The sequence below is a fragment of the Pipra filicauda genome, unplaced genomic scaffold (assembly GCF_003945595.2).
Source record: "Pipra filicauda isolate LSUMZ 115617 unplaced genomic scaffold, ASM394559v2 scaffold39_size4671491_pilon, whole genome shotgun sequence".
Taxonomy (NCBI): Eukaryota; Metazoa; Chordata; class Aves; order Passeriformes; family Pipridae; genus Pipra; species Pipra filicauda.
The window spans coordinates 1,402,869-1,424,892 of NW_024104531.1; the positions used below are offsets into that span (position 1 = coordinate 1,402,869).

Here is a 22,024-nt window from a genome sequence, read left to right on the forward strand (position 1 = left end):
CGCCGTTCCCGCCTCCCGGCGCTTCCCTGCCCGCTCCCGCGGCCCGCGCGCGCCATGCTGACCTCGCGGACGTTCGTGAAGCGCACGCGGGCGGGCGCGGTGGTGAAGGTGGTGCGCGAGCACTACCTGCGCGAGGACATCGCGTGCGGCGCCGCCGCGTGCCGCCTCTGCCCCCCCGCCACCGGCACCGCCAACGCGCCCGGGCTGGAGGCGCGTCCCAGCGGCGCCAGCAGCAGCCTCTGCCCCGGGCCGCACTTCCTCCTGCCCGACACCAACCTCCTCCTGCACCAGGTGAGCGGCTCCGGCAGGGAGCGATGAGATGGGCGACCGCCTCAGCGGAGCGACAGGCCCGGGCCCCGGGGAGGGCCCGCCGCCGCCTCCCTCTGGGCCCGGCCGTGCTCCATGTGGAGCCTCAAGCCCTTCCTGCTCCGGCCTTGGTTAAATCCGTGTGTGAGTGAATTATCCCGCGCCCGTTACGCGTGGGCTTCCGGTGTCTGGCAGCGCGCTGTGGGCTTGGCTCCTCCCATTGTTCCCTGTGGCTACTTGATCCCTGGCTGGCCAGTCCGTTCTTTCCTTGCCAGCTCCTCAGCAGACGGCTACGGCATCACCAGCTCTAGCTCTGGGGTTTTCGGGGGTTTGGGGTTTTTTACTTATTTGGTTTTGGTTTTTTCTGCCTTGTTTTGTGAACGGTTGGAGTAAACAACAACATTTATTTATTTTGCTCGTTGTGATCTGATGTGGGTATGGAAAAAGTCAGTCAGAGAGAGTCGGTAGACTCTGAAACAGTGATTGGGATCTTCCTGTGGTCACTGAATTTTCTTCTCAACCAGAATTTTCCCTAAATGCCTCTTCTGTTTTTCAGAATGTAGGTTTGTGTTCTCTATACTGTGATGTTGTTTTCGTGTAATAAATAGAGGCTACAAAATCATCCCATGTGCAACTCTGGAAGCAGTGGGAGAAACTTTACTCTGTAGCCCGTCAATAATTGTGCAAAGGTTTGAGTCTGACCAGTGCAGACACTAGACTGCCTGGGAGACATTGGAATCCTAAGACGGACATTTAATTTTTTTTTTTTTAGTTGCTTTTGAATACCTGTGTAGAAGGTAGAATAGCCCTTAGCAGACATTGGAGACTGGAAGTAATTAATGAATCCTGACATGGAGTACTCAGAAGAGGGGCACAACACTTTTGTATTTTAGCAGTTTTACATCCCAAAAGTTGTAAGTAAGGATTTTCTTCCCAAAACAGCATATCAAAGGGTGTTTTCAGCCTGTTACACATGGACTTCTTGTTGTCTGTTGGTAAAGTTTGTATGTGCATCCTGTGGAGCACTCTGAGAATGTGCCAGGGTATGCTGCCACAAACTGGAGAAGTGGGGATTAGGAAGTCTTGGTAACAGTAGGGAAAGGATTTGCCTAGCAACTGAAAGAGGTTTTCAAAAGTAAGGCTTGGCCTGGTACTTCAGCTTGTACGTAGAATAATAATGAATTTCTTCCCTAATGAACGTGGCTCTGAATCTTTCAGGTCATCTAAACATCAAGGTCAGGGAAGCTTGGTCTGGCATTGCTTTTGATTCTTTTAGCTATACCTTCTAGAACCTTATTGCTTTCTCATTCTTGAGGTGGGTTTGCACAGTTCCTTACCACAAACCTAGCAAGTGGAGCTCTCATCCTTTTATGCTGACAGCTTGCTTGGATCCTTGGTGTGGATTTTTGCATACCATGACTGTCAGGAGTTAGCGAAGAAAAGTGCTGACAATTTTTTAACAAATTTCCTTAAAAAAGAAAAACATCTTTTAAAAGACAAGAGCAGCTAACAGTGTAGCACTATACCTGATGAGAAACTTGTTTAAACATGTCTTAAAATGGCTCTTTGTGGTCCCTTTGCAAACACGTGTTTCTTCTTCCCAGCACCCCCCCACAGCAACTGTTATCTCCCATGCAGGAATGTCCTGGGAAAAGTGTCCTGAGGTGTCCCATTGGTCCTTTGTTTAACCCCTTCCTATTGGCTGTTGACCCTTTACCTGATGGTTTCTTTTGTGTGACCCTGAACTTGTGATTGGTTCCCCTTTGACCCTCCTAAAAGCCTTATAAACCCCTTCCCAACAATAAACTCTCTCTTGCCTCCTCTCCACGCCCGGTGTGCTGTCTCTGTGCCTGCCATGGAGCCACGTGGGTGCTGGGGGGAGGGGAGGGCACCTCTCCCCTCCAGGCTCGGGGCCTGAAAAACCCTGTCTCTGGAGTTCCCCTTCCCCGTCCAACAAGACGTCGGAAATGGTTCTGTCAGACGGAGAAGGAACTAGAGCTGGGCTCCCCCACGTCGAGGATGGGGAAAGGGAAACCCACATAACAGAATTCCAATTGTTTTGACTCTGTGCAAATTAAAATTGCAGTGCAACAATGGGATTATTTTTGGAGAACTTAAGCCTACTCATGCACGTCCAGGCATGTCCTGTCAACTGTGAAACAGTGCTCAGGTGCTATTTTATGGCTTGCATTGCTCACAAAGGCATATGCCATACAGCCTGTAAATTATGGCCGATTACTGTCAGCTTGTGCATAGTTGTATTTTGTTTACTAAGATTACAATTTACAGGAACCCATTTTATGTAAATAAAATTTCTAGTGTACAATTGGCCTTACATTTGTTTGGAGACCTGCATATGTTTGGGATGAATTTGTTGGAAGTCAGAATAAGTCCTTCTCTTTACTCCAGGAAAATTCAGGTCATGGAGAATATGGAAAATCCTACTTGATTTTTTTTTCCCGTGAGCAGGAGGAAGCAACTTAATACACTGTTCAGTTTCCCAGTAGTGAGAGAAGAAGACAGAAGGAGTGCCACTCATTATTCCTGTTAGCTTCTTATGTATTAACCAAACAAATATTTTAAGTCCTGTTATTGGATACAATTAAACAGCAATTTTGATTCATTTCCATTTTGTTCCTCAGATTGACGTCCTCGAAGATCCTGTTATTAAGAATGTCATTGTGCTACAGACAGTCTTACAAGAAGTCAGGAATCGGAGTGCACCAGTATACAAGCGAATTAGGGACATGATTCAAAACCCTGAAAAACATTTCTATTCTTTCACCAATGAGCATCATAGGTAAGGTGTGGAATAGGGTATAACAAGGTTGCTCCGATGTCTGGTAAAAAAAAGTGGGAAACAAAACTGGAACATGTGGACTAGGAAGAAAAATTAGACTGGTGTGCATAGAACTGTATACTTCTGAAGAATCCTGTTGGGAAATAGTTGCATGTTCCAGGAGCTTTTCTGTTTATAATTAGTATAAGTATATATATGTTATGAAAGGAGGATTGGAATATTGAATAAACTGCTAGCACTGTTATCTTGAGCAATAGAATACTGATTTTCCATTTCCTTTTAAGCATATTCCAGTGCTTTATTGTCAGCTCAGTCTGTAGCAGAATTCAAAAATCTGTTAGTAAGTTAGTGACAGAAAGCTCTAAGAAATGAAGATGCAATGAATTTGCGTTTATTTGTGCTCACAATTAATTTCCAATACTGCAGTATCGTAGTTTTAGGAATCTCGAACCCACAGTTCTAACATCTTGAATGCAATCCTCTTCAATTGTCTGTGAGAAGGTTGTATTAGAAATTAACGCTTCCTTCCTATTTTCCTTTACCTATCTGTCTCCTGGCCCTTCAGTGGCCTAAGAAGCGTTACACATATTTTAAAATGGGTACAGTAATGATTCTTTTGGCCTCACAGCCTTGATCTTGTTTGTCTGGAAAATTTTTCTGAGTGGAGATACATGTTGGGATTTTTTTTGTTTTGTCACACCCTGCCTTTTTTTTTTTTTAAATTTATTTAGGGAAACGTACATAGAGCAAAAGCGAGGAGAAACTTCGAATGACCGCAATGACAGAGCCATTCGGGTAGCAGTAAACTGGTACAATGAACACTTGAAGAAAATAGAGGATGAGGAGAAGATTCAAGTTATCTTTTTAACAAATGACAGAACTAATAAAGAGAAGGCTTTAGAGGAAGGGATAACTGCTTATACATGTAAGTGAAATAGTATGTATGTTTAATTTATTGTTCAGATAAACTGTGCAGTCTCTTCATACCTAAATCCTGTGCATCTCTCACATAAATATTTATGTGTGTGCTTTTGTAGGTGAGGAGTATATAAAAAGCTTGACAGCTAATCCTGAGCTTGTAGATCGTCTTGCTTGTGTATCTGATGAAGGGGTATGTTTTTATTTTCTTTTTATAAAATAAATTAATCAGAAATGGTTTGCAGTATAATATTGGATACTGTATGTCAGGCTATTAGCATCCATTTAGAATATGAGGGCTCTGGACTTTATTCCCATTTTAGCAATTTAACTTTTTGTCAACTGAAAAGTAAAAAGGAAACATTGCAGCCATTTTTAGTGCTGCTTATATGCCTGTTAGTAGGTGTCTTGTTATTTGCAAAAAACCAGTTGCTTTAGGCAACTGTTGAGACGATGAGAATAATAACAGTTGGTTTAAATAAAGTGTATAAATATGAGAAATAATTGAAACAAAATGAAAACAAAATATGTTGCTGACTACTTAAATTTTGGTTTGTGTGTACTTGAAAGTTTGTTAACTTATTGATCAAAAGTATTTTCATGTGGTGATCAGTTAAGTTGACATAAATGCAGTCTGCAGTTCAAAGATGAGCTACATCCTCTTCTGTTTCCTTGTGCTTTGTGTTTGTCAGAATCAAGACTTATATTTTCACACACAAACTTATAGAGCTGAACGCTAACTACAAAAAATGGGAAAGTTCATTTCATCATAGTTCTAACAGAATAGAGCTTTAACATGTTAGAGTAGGAAGAAAGTGGAAGGCTCAGATGGTCTTCTCAGCAGCTAACTGTAGATCATTCGGGTTCTCCAAAGCTTAGTCACACTAATGTATTTTCATAATGTTTCATATAGCTTACAGTGTATACACTCTGTGCCATACTCTTCACTATGTAGTACTGTACTAGTATTTTTTTGTTAAGTGTATGTTTAGTCAGTATATCCAAATGAAAAGTGTATGCCACTCATGCAGTATCATTTTAAGTAACTGCAGGCAAACAGGAAAACAAGAGTTCCTGGAATTGCCATGTTTTTATGGTTTTTATGCTTTTGATGTTTTATTAGAAAAAATACTGCTTAGTAGTAGTTTTTTATTACTGTGCTTATTCCTACCTGCACATAGTTACAATTTTGGAGTTTGTCAGTTTGAGTGTCATGTTCCTGAGCTCAGTTTGGAAATAATCATGAATATAAAATACTGAAAATTTCTTCTCCTTTTTTCCTAAAGAAAGAAATAGAAAGTGGAAAAATAATATTCCCAGAACATATTCCTCTTAGCAAATTGCAGCAAGGAATAAAATCTGGTATTTACCTCCAAGGAACTTATAGGGCGAGCAGAGAGAATTATCTTGAAGCTACTGTTTGGGTTCATGGAGATGCTGAAGAAAACAGAGAGGTGAATTTTTCATTTTATCTTTGTGCTGTGAACTTTAACTAGCCTCAGTAATGACTTAAAATTTAATTCTTTCATGATGATATGTGTTAAAATGGAGCATTTTAGTAGTTTTTCCTCTTCTTTTTTTTTCAGTGTTTTTGCTGTCATTTTCATTTGTTCTTTGTATGGATATAGACTACTGAAATGCTGACTGTGCTCTTTGTGAAAAAAAGAATAATGTGTTTAAAATTAGAGTTTGATAAAGTAATTGGTAAAATAAAGCTGAGTCTTGGTTGTTAATAGTTTTTCAATTGACTCAACAGTTTTTAAAATCAGTTTGAAATATATGGTGAAAGACAAAGGAACAAGTGTGTGGTAGGATTTTCAGAAAAAACTATCATAAGGCCTTGTGGGGTTCTCTTGCTTTATTTCCCCTCCTATATTCATGCTTGGTGAGGAGGGGGATGGCTTTTTCCTGCCCAGCAGTTAACCCATCTGTCTCCCTGCTGAATTCTCAGTTGATACAATTGTACAGACACTGATTCCAAGCAGTGGCAGTTGTCTTCTCTCTCCCTATTTGTGGTTGCAGCTGGAGATACTTCTCTGTCTCTCTTTTATTCCTTTTTCCCAGTAGTATGTGGAGTCCCCAAGCCTGCCAAAAACATTTTTTTATGAAAGGAATTGGAATCCTGAAATAAGATTATCAGTACTCTAAGAAACCTAGACAGAGGAAAAAAAATGAGTCACAAACATGCTTTATAATGTTCTTTGGAGTGCAGAGCCTGTTATACATGTTTACTCTTCTGTTACACTGCTTTGATTTGGGTGTTCTGTGTTTATCATCATGAATATTTGCATTTTCATTTTGTTTTCTAAAAAATCCAGATAATTGTTCAGGGACTGAAACATTTAAACCGAGCAGTTCATGAAGATATTGTCGCCGTGGAGCTGTTGGCAAAAAATGAATGGGTAGCACCATCCTCAGTGGTCTTGCAAGATGATGGCCAGAATGAAGATGACATAGAAAATGAAGAGGAGAAAGAAAACATTGTATGAAATAAATAATTTTACTTAATTGTTATGTTAAGAGAGAAATTCAATCTGCAGTACCTGACAGTGTTAGGCTTTAGATTTATCCATGCTTTGTATAGGCTGTGAATACAGAAGTTATAAAACTTAATTTGTAGTTGTACATTTGTGTTAAATAGATGATCATGTATAGAATGGATACTTTTTAATTAATCTCAGTTAGAAATTCCCACATTACTTTATGAAGCTTAATAAATCCGAAAGTTACTGAGTGGTAGTCAGGAAATAATGTAAATCTGTATACCAATTTGCAGATCAGGATTTGCTGGAATAGGAGCAGGTGTTGTATTACACTGACAGTTACCTTTTATAGGTAGTACATTCGGAACCAGTTGTAAAATATTCCTCAGCTTCCTGCAGTAATTGCAATTAGTGTGCACGCAGTCCACACATGTATGTCCTGACCAAGAAGATCATTCCTTTAAAAATGATCCTTCAGTTGAATGTCATGGGAATTTTTTTTTAATGATCGTGTTGAGAATTACTGGCGAATTTTCAAGCAGCATAAAAGGACTCCTGAAGATTAAAATAGGTTGTAAAATAAGATGGAGATTGTTATTTGTCTGGGTTTTTTTAATGAACATAATTTCAGAAAAATGAAGAACAGCAGAAAAAGACTGGAAAGAAATACTGTCTTGTCCCACTATCTCTGCTCACTCCACAACTAAGAAGTTGTGTCACTTACTGAAAATGCTAAAAGTTATGCAAAGCACAGGGAGGCATAGTTCTATTTATGAGGTTAAAATAGAATTTATGGCATTATAATGAGACATAAAGTGTTACTGCCAAGGTTTGAGGTATGTGCTGTAGTCAAACATGTTTACATGAGTTTAAACAGTTTTGTATTTTTAATCTTTGTGTCCTACCAGCTGAAGACTGCTGTTAACAAGGACATGCTGAGACCTACAGGAAAAGTAGTGGGCATTATAAAACGAAACTGGCGACCATATTGTGGCATGCTTTCCAAATCACAGATCAAAGAGGTAAAGAAATAATCCAGTTAATAAATCCAGAAATACACCTGGAGGTGCAGGTTTTTGGGTTTTGTCTTTAATTGGGAATTAATTGTTGTTTTTTCTGGCTGTTAATAGGCAAGGCGCCATTTGTTTACACCAGCTGATCGCAGAATTCCTCGCATTCGAATAGAAACCAGGCAAGCAGAAACATTGGAAGGACAAAGAATAATTGTTGCTATTGATGGTTGGCCCAGGAATTCCAGGTATCCTAATGTAAGTTTAAGCATTTTCTTTTGAACTTTTAGCTATCTGATTTTTATGTGTTATTATATATAAAATGTTTGTTATCTGCAACACTGAGCAACTGCGAACAGCGTTGACATGAATTTTAAGTTATTTGAATGCCATTCGATGGTGCAAATTAAGGAAGTCCTTAATTGATGTAGTTTGCTCTTCCCCCATAAAAACAGGTATGGATTATCATGCTTTGAAAGCTTATTCATGCAGTTCTGCAGTAAACATATATGTGCTACTTAAGATACTTTATATAGACTAACCATGGACCACCTTGCACGTGGTGTGACTCTTGGGGTTGTCCTGTGCAGGGCTGAGAGCTGGACTTGAAGATCCTTCCGGGTCCCTCCCAGCTCAGCATATTCTATCATTCTGGGATTGTTTTAGTCTGGGTTCCTAGAAATATGAATCTTTTGCTCTGATTTTGCTCATTCACACATACAGATCACTGTTCTGGCAGATATTTAACACATAGGCCAAATTCAATCAAAGTGCCAGTAGGACTGAGTTACAGGTAATTAACTTCTTAGAAGTTGAGGGTAAATAAATACTAGGCTGTATGAGAAACTGAGGACACCAGTGCCAATTTGTGTTGAACACTAGGTAGGTTTTGAAGAGGCTTGTGTAGGAATAAAGTGTGACACAATGCAAACCCATAGAGAAATTAGAGCTTATTAGTTTTGCTGCTTATTCAGCAACGGCTTTTCCTTCCTGCAAAAAAGAATTCACGTTTACAATTTTTTCTGCCTTAACTATGTAGAATTTAGTGCCATTCGAGGAAAAGAGGGGGATGTACACAGTGCAAACTTACTGAATCAAATAAATGTTTAAAATGAAATTTCTCTCTTAAAGATGAGTAAGTTAACTAAAGAAAAAAGATTGCTCCTACTGGGTAGTTTAATATATGAGTAACCTAAGGGATAATGTTCTCAAATACTTATTTTTGGGCAAATGGTATCACTTGATGTATGCATGTGTGTGTATGTATATTGTTTCTCAGGGTCATTTTGTAAAGAATTTGGGAAGTGCTGGAGATAAAGAGACAGAGACAGAAGTTCTTCTACTTGAACATGATGTCCCGCATCAGGCTTTTTCCCAGGCTGTTCTTAGTTTCCTACCAAAAATGCCATGGAGCATTACAGAAGAGGTAATTATTTGTAAATTACTGTAATAATTACTGTGCCTTCTGTTTCAAAGCAAACTGACATTTTCGGATATTCCAATGCACCAGAAATAGGAGAAATGTTGTCCAGGACTGTTTTGTCTTAGGTTGAACTTTCAGCTGGATTTCCTATGGAAACAAGACCTCTGCAAGTTTTTGGGTTTTGGCTAAAACTATGTTTGCTGGGGATGAACATTTTAAGACAAAAACATATTACAGGTTTCATTAAAGAATAAAAAGATAAAAGAATGCTTTTGCAAACGGGAGGCTGCAATTCAAATAATTATACAATCATCCCTAAGAGTTTTTCATCTTGCAAAATAGCTTTGTAACCAAATGTGGCAGCCTGTTTCACGGACAACATAATCTGAGGTGTGGAGACTTAAATGTATTTCTGCTATAATACAGTAATTAGAGAAAGAAGCAATTCTGGAAGGAAAATTTCTGTTTAAATGCAGTTAGTGAATTTCCGGTTTGCCCCAGTAGCTTAAATATGGGAAATGGTTGCTTTAGAATTTATGGGAAAATGTCATCAGAGGACAATTTGAGCATAGTTTTTGATTTGGGCTGGGCTGAGTGTTTTTGTGTGTGCATTTTAATTTCTTGGAGGTGGGCTACTTTTATTATAATTTATTACCTACTTCTGTTATTTTTAATGGAAACAGAAGGAGGGATCTTCATGTAAATTAGCTCACTAAAAGTCAGTTGCCTAGTCTTAGATACTTGAGACCTTTTTGTAGCCATTGTACAGAGGTAGATACTTCCAAAGTGTGCAGTTCCTTTCAACTGTCTAGACATCTAAGCCTTAGAAAGCTAGAGTTGAGAGCAGTCATATCCTAAACAAGTCATCCATCTGGACATGAGTCAGAATTTCACTTCAAAAAATCTTGATTCCTGGTCCTGCTAATTCTAAGATCATGACAAGATTATGGTTCTGTTCCTCTTCCTGATTGCTGTAAAACAAACAAAAAAATTATTACTTGATAATCTTCTGTCTTATTTTTTTCTATCATTGTAGTTTCTGCATATCTGTTTTAATCTTGTACTAAAGAAAAACAAAACAAAAGCATTTTGAAAATACTTGCTTGCTTGGGAAAATCTTATGTAATGTGCCTTTCTCAAATAATTGTTTTTACTTTGATATGGAAGGTGTTCTTGAAAACAGTTTTTTGTTTATTTTAAATTTCAGGATATGAAACACAGGGAGGACTTAAGGCATCTGAATGTTTGTAGTGTTGATCCTCCTGGCTGTACGGATATTGATGATGCATTACATTGCAGAGAAATAGAAAATGGAAATATAGAGGTATTGTATCAAGCCAATCATTTACTTATTTACTTCTTCCTTTATTTTACAAACAGTGCAGTAGTGGTAATAGAATAGAATAATATATGACATGACTATAGAATAGTATATGACATGAGCCAAGCTGCAGATCTGTTATAATAAAGTAGTGATGTTTGCACAGCTGCAAGATTGCAATAAAGAAAGGGAGTTGATTTTCATTATATCAGTGTGGGAATTTAATGTCTTCTAAATTCACCCTGGTTTATCCTCATATGTCATGGGAAATTAACATAAAATGTATTTACTGCTTTAGGTAAGTATTATAAACAAGGATATTTATCCTTATTAGAATAAGGAACTGTCAGAAAAAAAAAGCTAAGATACTGCTATAATGCCTATGGTATGATTATTTTATTAAAAAAAAAAGGCATTAAAAAGCTACAGGCTTAACACCAGCTCTCTACCCTCTTATATCTAATTTAGTCAGATTGTCTTCCTTTTGGAATTCAGAATTGTAATAGCAGGGTGTGCCAAAATGGAAAATAAGAACTTTGTAGTGAGCCTTGAAGAAAATGAAAGAGGTTATTTGAGCCCCCAGGCAAAGAGGAGTTGCACTGGTAATGAATATAACTTCCCCCTAAACGTACACATGTCTTATTATGAATAATTGCTGCAACTATTCCCTTTCTAATATCTGTATGATAGGATTTAACTATTCCTATTAGTAAATACAGGAGCTGCTGAAGGGAACTGGCAGTGGATAAGTTGGGTTGTAAATAAAAACTTGAGAAAGTTTCTTTGAGAACTCTTTCTGTTTCATGAGATGCATAATGTGATGCTTGTTTTCCAGGTCGGTGTACATATTGCAGATGTCAGTCATTTCATTCGCCCAGGAAATGCTTTGGATGAGGAGTCAGTAAAAAGAGGAACAACAGTATATCTGTGTGAAAAAGTAATTGTTTTCTACAGCTTTTGGTGCTATTAAGTGGTTGGATTTTCATTACTTTCCCCTTTTACTACTTGGGAGTAGACACATTCTCTCTGAATTAAGGAAAAAAAAAAGCAGACTCCTTCAGGCTGCACTTAATTTGTCCAAGACATTTTTTTTCCCTTTTTATCTTTTAAAATCCATTATCTGGAGAATATCCCTTTCAACTCCTGTTTGAAGCATTATTGACATGCGGCTCTGAAACTGGAATACTGTTTTAATACTAATCTGCAATTGCAGAATTGGCCTGGTTTTGCCTTTTCCATTGTGGGGGTTTTTTTCATAATAGCTAAATCTCTGGTGTTTCCTATGATTTGCATTCGTTAACACTGTAAACTTGGTCCTGTTTATCTTATTTCTTACAGACCACAATATTTTTTCAGAAATAACAGTTACTAAAAAAAAAGATAATTTAAATGGATCTTGGAATGAATTTCCTTAATGTAGCATACTTTTCTTTCAGAAATCTGAGCTTTCATAGAAAAAAAAAGTCGTTATTATATTATTTAATATACCTCAGTATATTAAAAATCAGTAAGTTAAAATACATACTTTTAACTACTTAGGATTTTTATTCTTTACTTTGCAGAGGATTGATATGGTTCCAGAGCTACTTAGTTCCAACTTATGCTCCCTGAGATCTAATGTGGACAGGTATATGCATATGATCCATAATTTGATCCTGACAAGAAACTACATGTGTTTATGTATGGATTTTAACAGATTTTCCTCTCCTTCTCCCTCTTATAGACTTGCATTTTCATGTATTTGGGAGATGAACCACAAGGCTGAAATTCTAAAAACCAGATTTACAAAGAGTATTATTAATTCCAAGGTTAGTCACATAAATATTATTACACTTCTGAAAAAAAGCTGAAAGCTGTATTATAAAAACTATGATCAACAAACTTGATAATATAAGTTTTCTTTCTGCTTATTGATTTACATTTTCTTAGACTTACAAATTATGGTGGAATCCTAAAAATAAAGAAAATATTATATTCTGCCCTCTTTTAAGCCTCTAATGCTGCAATGTTTTTGTGTATGGTTACTTGGTATATGATATATATATAGGACATGGTTGATATATACCAGCTAGTTATATTTTTAGTTAAATACTGTGGATTCAGTTAAATACTGTAGATGTTTAATACCTTTCTGAAAATTAGATCTCTGATGTATAAAATACATCTGTGATCAGCATAAAAACAATAAAATGCATGGTATTTCTTAATATCTTGCATAGATCTGTCCTCATTTGTCCACTATTCTTTGAGGATGACAGGCATTTAACTTTATATTATTGTGAAGCTGCACTTTCTGCAAGACAGAACTATGTATTCAATTATGTGTCTTGATGTCTCTCCTTTTTTTAATGTCTTCAAGGCTTCTCTTACATATGCCGAAGCACAGATGAGAATTGATTCAGCAACTATGAATGATGACATTACTACCAGCCTTCGTGGACTAAACAAATTAGCAAAAATTCTGAAGAAGAAAAGAATCGAGAATGGGTAAACCAGGCAGTGTACCTATTACCTTTTTCCCTGCTTTTTTTTTTCTGACTTTTTTTGTAGTTAAAATGTATGATGGTCCTATATCCATTTTTCTAGTGAAAAATCTTAAAAAAAGAGAAGTATTTGTCCCATTCTGATTTGCATAAAAATGCTTATCTTCATTTCCCCAAAAATATAAACTTGAAATGTTAACTTTTTCTTCACAAGATCAGTCAATATAGATCTCTTAAAGTCATTATAAAAACATAACCAGATGAGTAGCATTTGAAATTTTAGGAGCTACTATGGTATGTATCAGCATGACAGTTTCTGCAAATTTGAACATTAATTGCACAATTTCTGCTAATTTTAAATTATAGTTTCATGATAGATGTTGTGTACAGGCTTGCAGCTCAGCTGCTCTGTCTGCTTTACTGTAATTCATTAATACCACTTACTGCCTTCCAGAGCCTTAACACTTTCGTCACCAGAAGTTCGTTTCCACATGGACAGTGAAACTCACGATCCTATTGATCTGCAGACTAAGGAGCTCAAGTATGCATTTTATTTATTAGTTAATTCAGGGTAGGGATTGATTTAAAGACATGTTTAAGTAGAAACATTCAGTTAATAGTGTACAAAGTTCCTATAATAGTGCGGGACAGTCATAGATAGAGAGGATGATTTGGGTTGGAAGAGACCTTTAAAGATCATCTAGTTCCAACTCTCCTGCCATAGGCAGAGACACCTTCCACTAGACCAGGTTGCTCAAGGCCCCACCCAACCTGGCCTTGAATATTTTCAGGGATGGGACATCAACAACTTCACTGAGCAAGCTGATCCTTGGAAGAGAATTCCTGTACTCCACTACTTGTTTAGCAAGTTTTGAACTGTATTCTTCATATATGAACTGGTGTATTTACTACTGATTCAACAGAGCACTAAAGTTTCAAACTCTACATCCCAGTGGCTTCTCTGTGGTGCTTTTCTACTGGTAGTAACAAAGGAGAGAAATTAGAACTTGGAAGTTAGAGATTACTGAAACTTCACGAACAACTGAGCAGTTATGGCACATACGCAGTGCTACAATTTTACGGAGGAGTTCTAGTAACAGGACTATTGGTTCAATTTCTGAAGATAAAATACTGTCTTGCATACTACTACTTAGTTTCTGTGCTAAAATCTACACTAGGTTCTGTATACTGTCACAACTTTATGGTGTGCAAAATGGTGCTTTCAAACTTCATATGTGCAATATTTTAACAGTACTCTTAGGAAGAAATCAAGAGGCTTATCTGTTGGCCTTTTCAGGCCTTTTAAAGGGCATTTTTCTTTAATTTGATATTCTAGAGTATTTCAGGTTTTTTCTGACTCTGTTTGAAACTTAATAAGTGTTATGTTTTTAGTCTTGGAATTGCTTGCCTAAGGGTATAAATAATCAAAACCACTAGTTAATATTATAAAATATTGTTAGGATTGTGAAATGTTTCTTCATTAGGCACTCAAAATAAATGTATAATTTAATGCATTTCTAACAATATAAAATATTTTATCACGATAGAGAAACAAATTCCATGGTTGAAGAGTTCATGTTGCTTGCCAACATTTCTGTAGCACAAAAAATTTATGATGAGTTCCCAGAGTTTGCCTTGCTCCGGAAACATCCTGCTCCTCCCCCATCAAATTATGACATCCTTGTGAAGGCTGCGAAGTCCAAGGCAAGTTTTTACCATGTTAATTAAGTGAATTCATTATGAAAAGCCATGTTTTCTCTCTGGTTGGCCACTTACCCAAGAGTAAGGGTTGGAAAGCAGTATTTTGAAAGTGTATCAGTTACCCTTTGAAAGTGCTGATACTTGTAGCAAGATAATTGTACCTCTAGATGAAAACTCAAGACTCTTGAGTTTTTTAAACCCTTTCTTAGGTTAAGAAAGTAAATCATTCTCTAAAGTCTTGTATTGTAACACTTGTATGCTGTGAATGTTTCTCCTCTCCAAGTCACATGTGATTTTTGAGCCAGTTTTTGGCTTTGGATCATATACATTATTGATGTACTTAAAAATTGGTCAGTCAATTTCTCTCAAAGTCAGGAAGTAAGAAATTGTGTTTATAGTTTCCATCCTCTCCTTAGATCAGCTAAAGGTTTATTTAGCCTGAAACAAGTCTGAACAAAAAACCCTATTTTTTCAGTTTCAGGATCTTTTATTCGAGCTAAACTTTTAACTTTGTAGATACTCTGATGTGCATCCATATTTACTTTCTCTTCAACTCTTTCCTCACCCCTTTTTTCTGATTTCCTAAGGGCAAGAGAGAAACTCCCAAAATCTCTCAGTGTGAGATTAATAGACGAGCTGAAACCTAGCCCATTTAATTTTCCACTGGCATAAAATTGGAATAATGATAATGATTTCATTTGTGCTCTGAAAATTATTTTTAAAGTACTGTTTTATTTGGAAAGGTAAATTTCTGTGCATAGATAAACATTCTTTTAAATAAACCAAAGTGGTTTTTTCACTACTTTTGACACAACCATCACAAGTAGGTATTAATATGCTGTATTTATACTTTTTAAGTATGCAATTATTTTACCATAATACAGGCATAATTTGATCGCTGGATCATACTTTGTTGTCAGTGGTGTACATGAAGGAAAGAGCATTCAACTGATCTTGTGATGAAACTTGCTTTGTGTTTCTGAAAATCTAAAATGCACTGTATTTTCACACTATCTGAATTTTTATCGGAGAACACTGGCAAACAGGGAGCAAACTGACATACAGTACTAGTTTTACAAATCACTTTTATAATAATTTTGCGGAGGAAATACAACAAAGTCAATTACCTTGTGCCTGGATGAAAATCTCTGTGTGGCATAAATATGGGGGGGATTATATTCCTTCTGATTTATTCGGGGGAAAAAGCAACTTAGTAATATTGGCATACAATGTTTTTTTTAATTGAGAATTGATGTATTTTCTGAATTCCTAGGCTAATGACATTTCATGTTTTGCATGGAACGCTAGTAATAATGAGGGAGGGACCTGTGCGTGGGTAGATTTTTATTTTTGTAATAGTTGCATTCCATTATGTTATTAGGTGTGATACCTGTGCCAGTTGCTAAGATTACCATGGATGTAGCTGTTGCATTTCTGCTTATACTCTTAACATTTGCTAGTAATACCTGACCTTTATTATATTTCTTCTTCTCTCATTTCAGAATTTGGAAATCAAGACAGATTCAGCAAAGGCTTTAGCTGAATCACTAGACAAAGCTGAATCTCCTACATTCCCCTACCTAAATACACTGTTGCGAATTTTGACCACACGTTGCATGATGCAAGCTGTTTATTTCTGCTCTGGAATGGATAATGATTTTCATCACTATGGTTTAGCTTCACCTATTTATACCCACTTTACCTCACCTATTAGAAGGTACTTTTATTTTACAGAAGTTTCAGAGAACAAAAAGAAGTGATTTATTTGTGAAGAAATTCTATTTTAAATTGTGGTCTGTTTGAAACAAAGTACTGTTTCTGTTCAGTGTTAGATTTCAGTTGAAACAGCAGTGGCTTAAATCATGATCCATCTTCATGTAAGCTCCCAAATTTATTGTCCACAACTCTTAAGATTTAGTACATTTTTTTAAAAGACCCATAAAAGTAATAGAAATATATCCCTAATACAGATCTCTGTCATAGAAATGCACTTTGGGGTCAGTTAGCATTAATCTCAACCAGAGACTGAGGCAGAGTTTGCCTAGTCACTTTTTAGATGGAAGCTGCGTTTAAATTTTGAGGAGACTGTACTTTACATGTGAAAACTCTGCTAATTGGAAACTTGCTTTTGTAGCTGTTGCCTTGTAATGAAATGGTACTTCAAAAAGTAGGTTGTTTTTTTAATTCTAACCAAGGATTATCAGAGTTTTGAGGAAAATAACTGCTATCATCTTTTGCTCCTTAGAAACATTTCAAGTGAAATGTCTTTACATGCGGATTAAAATTCCTACATATTTATGTGGATAATTTGGGGAATTTCTAGGGTCCAAATAGTAACTTTAATTCCTACTAGATGTGTTAAAAAAGTTCCTTGCTGAGGTTCTAATAAAAGTTATGTACTAAGAAGTTCAAATGGGATTACATTTTGCAGATCAATGGCATTGTAATACTATTCTATGCTAAATAATTCTTTAATCCAAAAATAAAACTTTGTTTCTTCTTTGTAAGCATTCAACAATACAGGCTCTATTGATACAATATAGAAAACAGTATAGTTCATTCTGGCTCTGCAGCGCATCTTTGGTCAGCAAAGAGAGTGATCTTGAATTGATTCAGGGAGTTGCCATCAGACTGTCATTATTACAAAAACTTTTAGATTCTGTAAGATTCACAAAACCAAACTTATATTCAGAAACTTTTTAATTTTCAAAAAATATGTTTTTCTATGTCATTGATCGTTTAACCTCATCTCTGCAGGTATGCTGATATTATAGTGCATCGGCTTTTGGCAGTGGCCATAGGAGCAGACAGTACTTACCCAGAACTGACAGATAAACATAAACTAGCAGATATGTGTAAAAATCTCAATTACCGACATAAAATGGCACAATATGCACAAAGAGCATCTGTCGCATTCCATACACAGGTAAGTAGTCCTGAGATGTTACAGGGTTAACCATGGACATTCACATTGATTTTAAAGCAAGGGGGGGAACACTGGTACTTTATAGTGCAAAACCAAGCAGGTCTGCAGAAATGATCAAGGTTGAGGGATGCTTCTTTGAGGAAAAGCTTAAAGGCTACATTGCTTGTTCTGAAAAATTCGGAATAATGGCATCTTAAGAGGTCTTTTAGTTTTGTGGTTTTTATAAATATGGTGAATGCTTAATACTACAGTAATGTTATAAATGGCTTATGGGTTTTTTTTTAAATCTGCCTTCAATATATGCTGTGTAATTCTCATTACGTATAGATTGGTATTTGAATGTTTTATTTTTCTAAGGCAGTATATCTGTAATTCAGAAGAGAATGTTCTAGTGCTTTTTTTTATTTCTGTATTTTACTTTTGTTACAGTTATTCTTCAAAACCAAGGGAGTAGTAAATGAAGATGCATATATATTATTTGTAAGAAAAAACGCAATTGTGGTTCTGATCCCTAAGTATGGGTTAGAAGGAACAGTCTTCTTTGAAGAAAAAGACAAACCAACACCAAAACTGGATTACAACAATGAGGTGTGTTCTTATTATTCTTAAGGTTTGCTCTTAAATACCTTTATTTTTTTATTTGGTAATTGAGCAGAATGACTAAAGTGTATTGTAGTTGGATTTAGAAGGGTACAAGAGGTTTTTCTAAATGCAAGTTTATTAATCCATAGTAGTAGTGCTGCTATAGTATTTGTAAGTCTAAATAAACAGGTTCTGACAAACAGGTTTCTGTGATACTGTTGATATCTAATTATGTGTACCAGATATTATGGCACTAATTTGTGACCATTTTTATTTACATGTAAGATTGAATTTTCCTACAAAAATATTTATTTCTATAAAAACATAAGACATTGCAAGTATTTATACAAAATATGAACTTTCAGGTACCATCACTTACTGTGGAAGACACAACATTACATGTATTTGATAAAGTTAAAGTGAACATTACGTTAGATGATTCCAACATCCAACATCAGAAAATGCGGATGGTCTTGGTAGAACCGAAGGTAAGGCACAAAATTCACAGAACCATATTACCCTTCAATAATGTTACAAAACTGTCATGTGGTAAAATTGAAATTTAACCAGAAGAAAAGAAAAACAATTTAGCAGGAGCTTGTGATGATTGCTTCATCTCCACTCTCGGTAGAACAGAGGTCTGCTTTCACTGGCTGTTGAAAAGAATAGAGGTGTCTAAATTAAATTTCTGTTCTGGGCCCATTGGGATATTTCCGTTGATGGGAAAGGTGATGATTTGCTGAAGTAGTATCTTGAATTTCACTGTTCTGTAATCAAATCTCTCTTTGAAAATCTGCCAAAACTCAGTATGATCTTTTTGCTCCAGTGAATTGCAGTGTGATGGGTGGCTCAGAAGTTAACTCTGTATAATTGCTGGCTGTCATGGCAGTTCTGTCCTACAACTCCCACAATATAAAAATTTTCTCTTGATAATGTTGTACAAACTGTAATGTCCTAGTAACTGCCTCTGGCTTAAGATTTTTCAATTCCAGCTTATTAGTGCATCTGGGACACTGGGCTTTTCACTTGGTCTCACACCTTAGGCCTGTTAAGTATTTTGCAAGACATTACAAGATTGTGCACTTAAAGTTACATGTGACTTTCTTTGTAAACATATGGTTGCAGTAATTGAGTAGCCCTAATCATAGAGGAAAAAGACAACCCAAAATATGCAAGAGCTCCTTGTTGTTTATACAGTCAAACATTATTATTTCTTTTTTCCTTGAGAAATCATGTTTCCAAATGCATGTAAATATTCTGATCTTTGAGCTCTTTTATTATCTTGAACCATAGAATGGTTTGGGTTGGAAGGGACCTTAAAGATCATCTAGTTTCAACCCCCTTGCCATGGGCAGGGACACCTTCCAATGGACCAGGTTGCTCAAAGGCCCCATCCAACCTGGCCTTGAACACCTCCAGGGATGGGGCATTTACAGCTTCTCTGGGAAACCTGTTCCAGTGTCTCACCACTCTCACAGTAAAGAATTTGTTCCTAATAGCTAATCTAAACCTGCCCACTTAAAACCCTTCCCACTTCTGTCACTACAAGCTCTTGTGAAAAGTCCCTCTCCAGCCTTCTTGTAGGCTCCCTTCAGGTACTGGAAGGCTGCTCAGAGGTCTACCTGGAGCCTTCTCTTCTGCAAGCTGGACAATCCCCATTCTCTCAGCCTTTCCTCATAGGAGAGGTGCTCCATCCTTCTGATCATCTTGGTTTCCCTCCTATGTATTCATTTCAACATGTCCTTCCTGTGATGGGCACCCCAGAGCTGGATGCAGTGCTCCAGATGGGGTCTCACTAGAGATGAGCAGAGAGGCAAAATCACCTCCCTTGTCCTGCTGGCCACTCTGCTTTCAATGCAGCCCAGGATACAACTGCCTTTCTGAGTTGCAAGCACACATAGCCAGCTCATGTCCAGCCCTTCATCCACCAGCACCCCCAAGTCCTTCTTGGTAGGGCTGCTCTCCATTTGTTCATCCTCCCCAGACTGGACTGAGTTGAAACTAATCCTTGTGATTTTAAAAACTGAGAGTAGATAATGAAATTTGTAATAGAAAAGAACCGTTGTATTCTGTTGTACATCCACTTTCTGAGCTGCCCCTTGTTTGTGCTCACCAACTAAGCTCACCAACAGAGCTACTGCGGGGGCATGACTCAGGAACATTCCTGCAGCTGTGACTCCAGTCCAAGGGACACACTTTTAAAACAGACACAAAGTAAGACTAATACAAGCTGATGGTTTGGGTTTTTTTTCCCCTGTTCTTCCATTCTACTTGTACGAATTTCTGGGAAGGTCCTTACTCTACAACAAAATAAATGCTGTAATTTGAGGTTATCCCTTGATCCACGATTGGCTGTACTGGTTAATCCAAAATACTCCGTCATCCTAAATATCAGTTACTAGTCTTCCTTTCTAGTTAGAAAGGAATATAGGAATAAGATGCACATGCAGTGATCATTCCCTTTGTGTCCATCCAAAGGTTCCAGCCACTTAAATACTGTCTCACAGAGAGAAACACATCTCTGGGTCCAGTCTATAGTCTTGGTCTGTAAATTTGATCTTTTCCCAGTTCTGATTTCCACACTGTCTTGTAGCAGATGATTTTCTAAATCAAAATGTTCTGATGTTGACGCACTGTATGTAAAAGTAAACTCAAGTTTTACCAGGATAGAAAAAAATTGAGTCAAAAATGTTTTGACTTCTTTTTTTTTTTCCCTTACTGTAGATACTAGGAAAGGATGTGTCTGCAAATCCATCTACAGAGGCGAGCAGTGAGAATGAACCGGAGAAAAAGAAAAAGAAGCTACAAAAATAGTTGAATATCAAAGTTAACAAGAAATCACACAATTATTTGCATTTACTTATTTTTTCCCTATGGGCAAAATGCAAGAAACTAGTTTTGTTTACTTTTTAAATACGTATTTTAATAATCTGTAAAAAATTTTTTAAGCAACTTTTTTATGACTATGTATGCAGAACAGTATTTTTAAAACCAGCTATTGTCTACACCTTTGTCTTGTGAGTGAAGATAAATGTTTCTGCAAAGTGAAGGAATGAATGCAGGGTTTCTTTTTAACAGCCTTAAGGTCATTTGAGAGCTTGACAGAAGTTTGTAAGACCATAATACCATAATTACTAAGTGAGAGGAGATGATCTTTGCTCTCTTCTCTAAGGAAAACAGCCTTGCTTCCAATTCTCTTCAAGAAGTAGAACTCCTTCCGATCAGTCACAATATTATTGGTTTAGGAGTCTTGCTAGATATGTATTGTCTTTTGTAATTCTTTTTTTCAGGTAGGTAATCAAAGCACTTGTACTGTACCCAAGCAGGAAGTCACCCACCAAGTCAGCATGCTAGGTATGGTCTAAGAAACTTACTAATGAGTTTATGAAAATCAGCAGCGGACGATTTTCCCCAAAAAATGTCCTTCTCCACAGGCACACATTTAAAAATTTAGCAATAAAAGAAAGCAGCAAGAACAACAGAAACAAAAATAAGAGACAGACTCCAATACATCTGAAGCCTCACAACTACCATTCACATATGTACCTCAGTTTCCTCTGAAAAAACCTGCCTTTGTCTTAAAACACATTAATTTTATTGCCACCTTAAGATAATTTTTCCTGCGTTTATTCTCCATTTTCGACATACTTGAAATGACACTACATTAACATCTTTAATATCACCTCACTGTCTCTCCCCTCAGGCTCCCTGGAACCAAACAAAATGGGGAATGGATGCTTTAGATGGGAAGCCTCTCACTTTTGTATCACAATTTAACTCCTACCTTTGTTCTAAGCATCTGAGATTTATTCTGAAAAACTACAGTATTCACATCATTTTCTCTGCAGCTGTTTTCAGCCCCCGCAGTATCCATAATGCTGTTTCCGTAAGTCTGTGTGTTGTAACCACTGTCCACCTGAAATCAAGAAGCAGGGCTTGAAAAATGTACTGTAATTGTAATACCAATAAATCCCTCAGATACTTGATATGATTTTCATTTGATTAACAGAACTTAATCCAACAAACCAACTACAATCAGTTAACAACAAAAGCAAATTGTAAGCAGGTTTG

At 36.9% G+C, this 22,024-nt stretch overlaps 3 protein-coding genes across 7 annotated transcripts in view; 1 reads left to right on the forward strand and 2 right to left on the reverse strand.

Annotated features, from left to right (window-relative positions):
• PIBF1 (progesterone immunomodulatory binding factor 1) overlaps positions 1-428 on the reverse strand; it is a 113,900-nt gene extending 113,472 nt beyond the window's left edge. For both annotated transcript variants that reach the window (XM_039385178.1, XM_039385177.1), the window contains exon 1: positions 277-428. The gene's annotated coding sequence lies outside the window, so the exon portion shown is untranslated. The remainder of the gene's footprint in view (positions 1-276) is intronic.
• On the forward strand, positions 27-21,939 carry DIS3 (DIS3 homolog, exosome endoribonuclease and 3'-5' exoribonuclease). The gene is made up of 21 exons (XM_027713533.2): positions 27-291; positions 2,949-3,106; positions 3,838-4,031; positions 4,144-4,217; positions 5,311-5,478; positions 6,343-6,507; positions 7,416-7,529; positions 7,638-7,775; positions 8,797-8,943; positions 10,148-10,264; positions 11,097-11,198; positions 11,824-11,888; positions 11,985-12,069; positions 12,621-12,748; positions 13,199-13,285; positions 14,292-14,448; positions 15,948-16,162; positions 17,203-17,371; positions 17,801-17,959; positions 18,319-18,441; positions 20,678-21,939. Exons 1-21 carry the CDS (start codon positions 55-57, stop codon positions 20,765-20,767), a joined length of 2,892 nt encoding a protein of 963 aa, XP_027569334.1. The 5' UTR covers positions 27-54; the 3' UTR covers positions 20,768-21,939.
• Positions 5,927-22,024, reverse strand: part of BORA (BORA aurora kinase A activator) — a 30,170-nt gene continuing 14,072 nt past the window's right edge. Inside the window, exons 11-12 of one of the 4 annotated variants that reach the window (XM_039385183.1) lie at positions 21,738-21,869; positions 5,927-6,109 (exon numbers count right to left, since the gene is read on the reverse strand). In XM_039385183.1, the coding sequence (XP_039241117.1) occupies positions 5,972-6,109; positions 21,738-21,869 (270 nt within the window). In that variant the 3' untranslated portion in view covers positions 5,927-5,971. Of the gene's footprint in view, positions 6,110-9,573; positions 9,912-17,960; positions 18,607-21,737; positions 21,870-22,024 lie in introns of those variants that run through there. The other 3 variants (XM_027713541.2, XM_027713544.2, XM_027713543.2) reach the window with 3 other exon arrangements.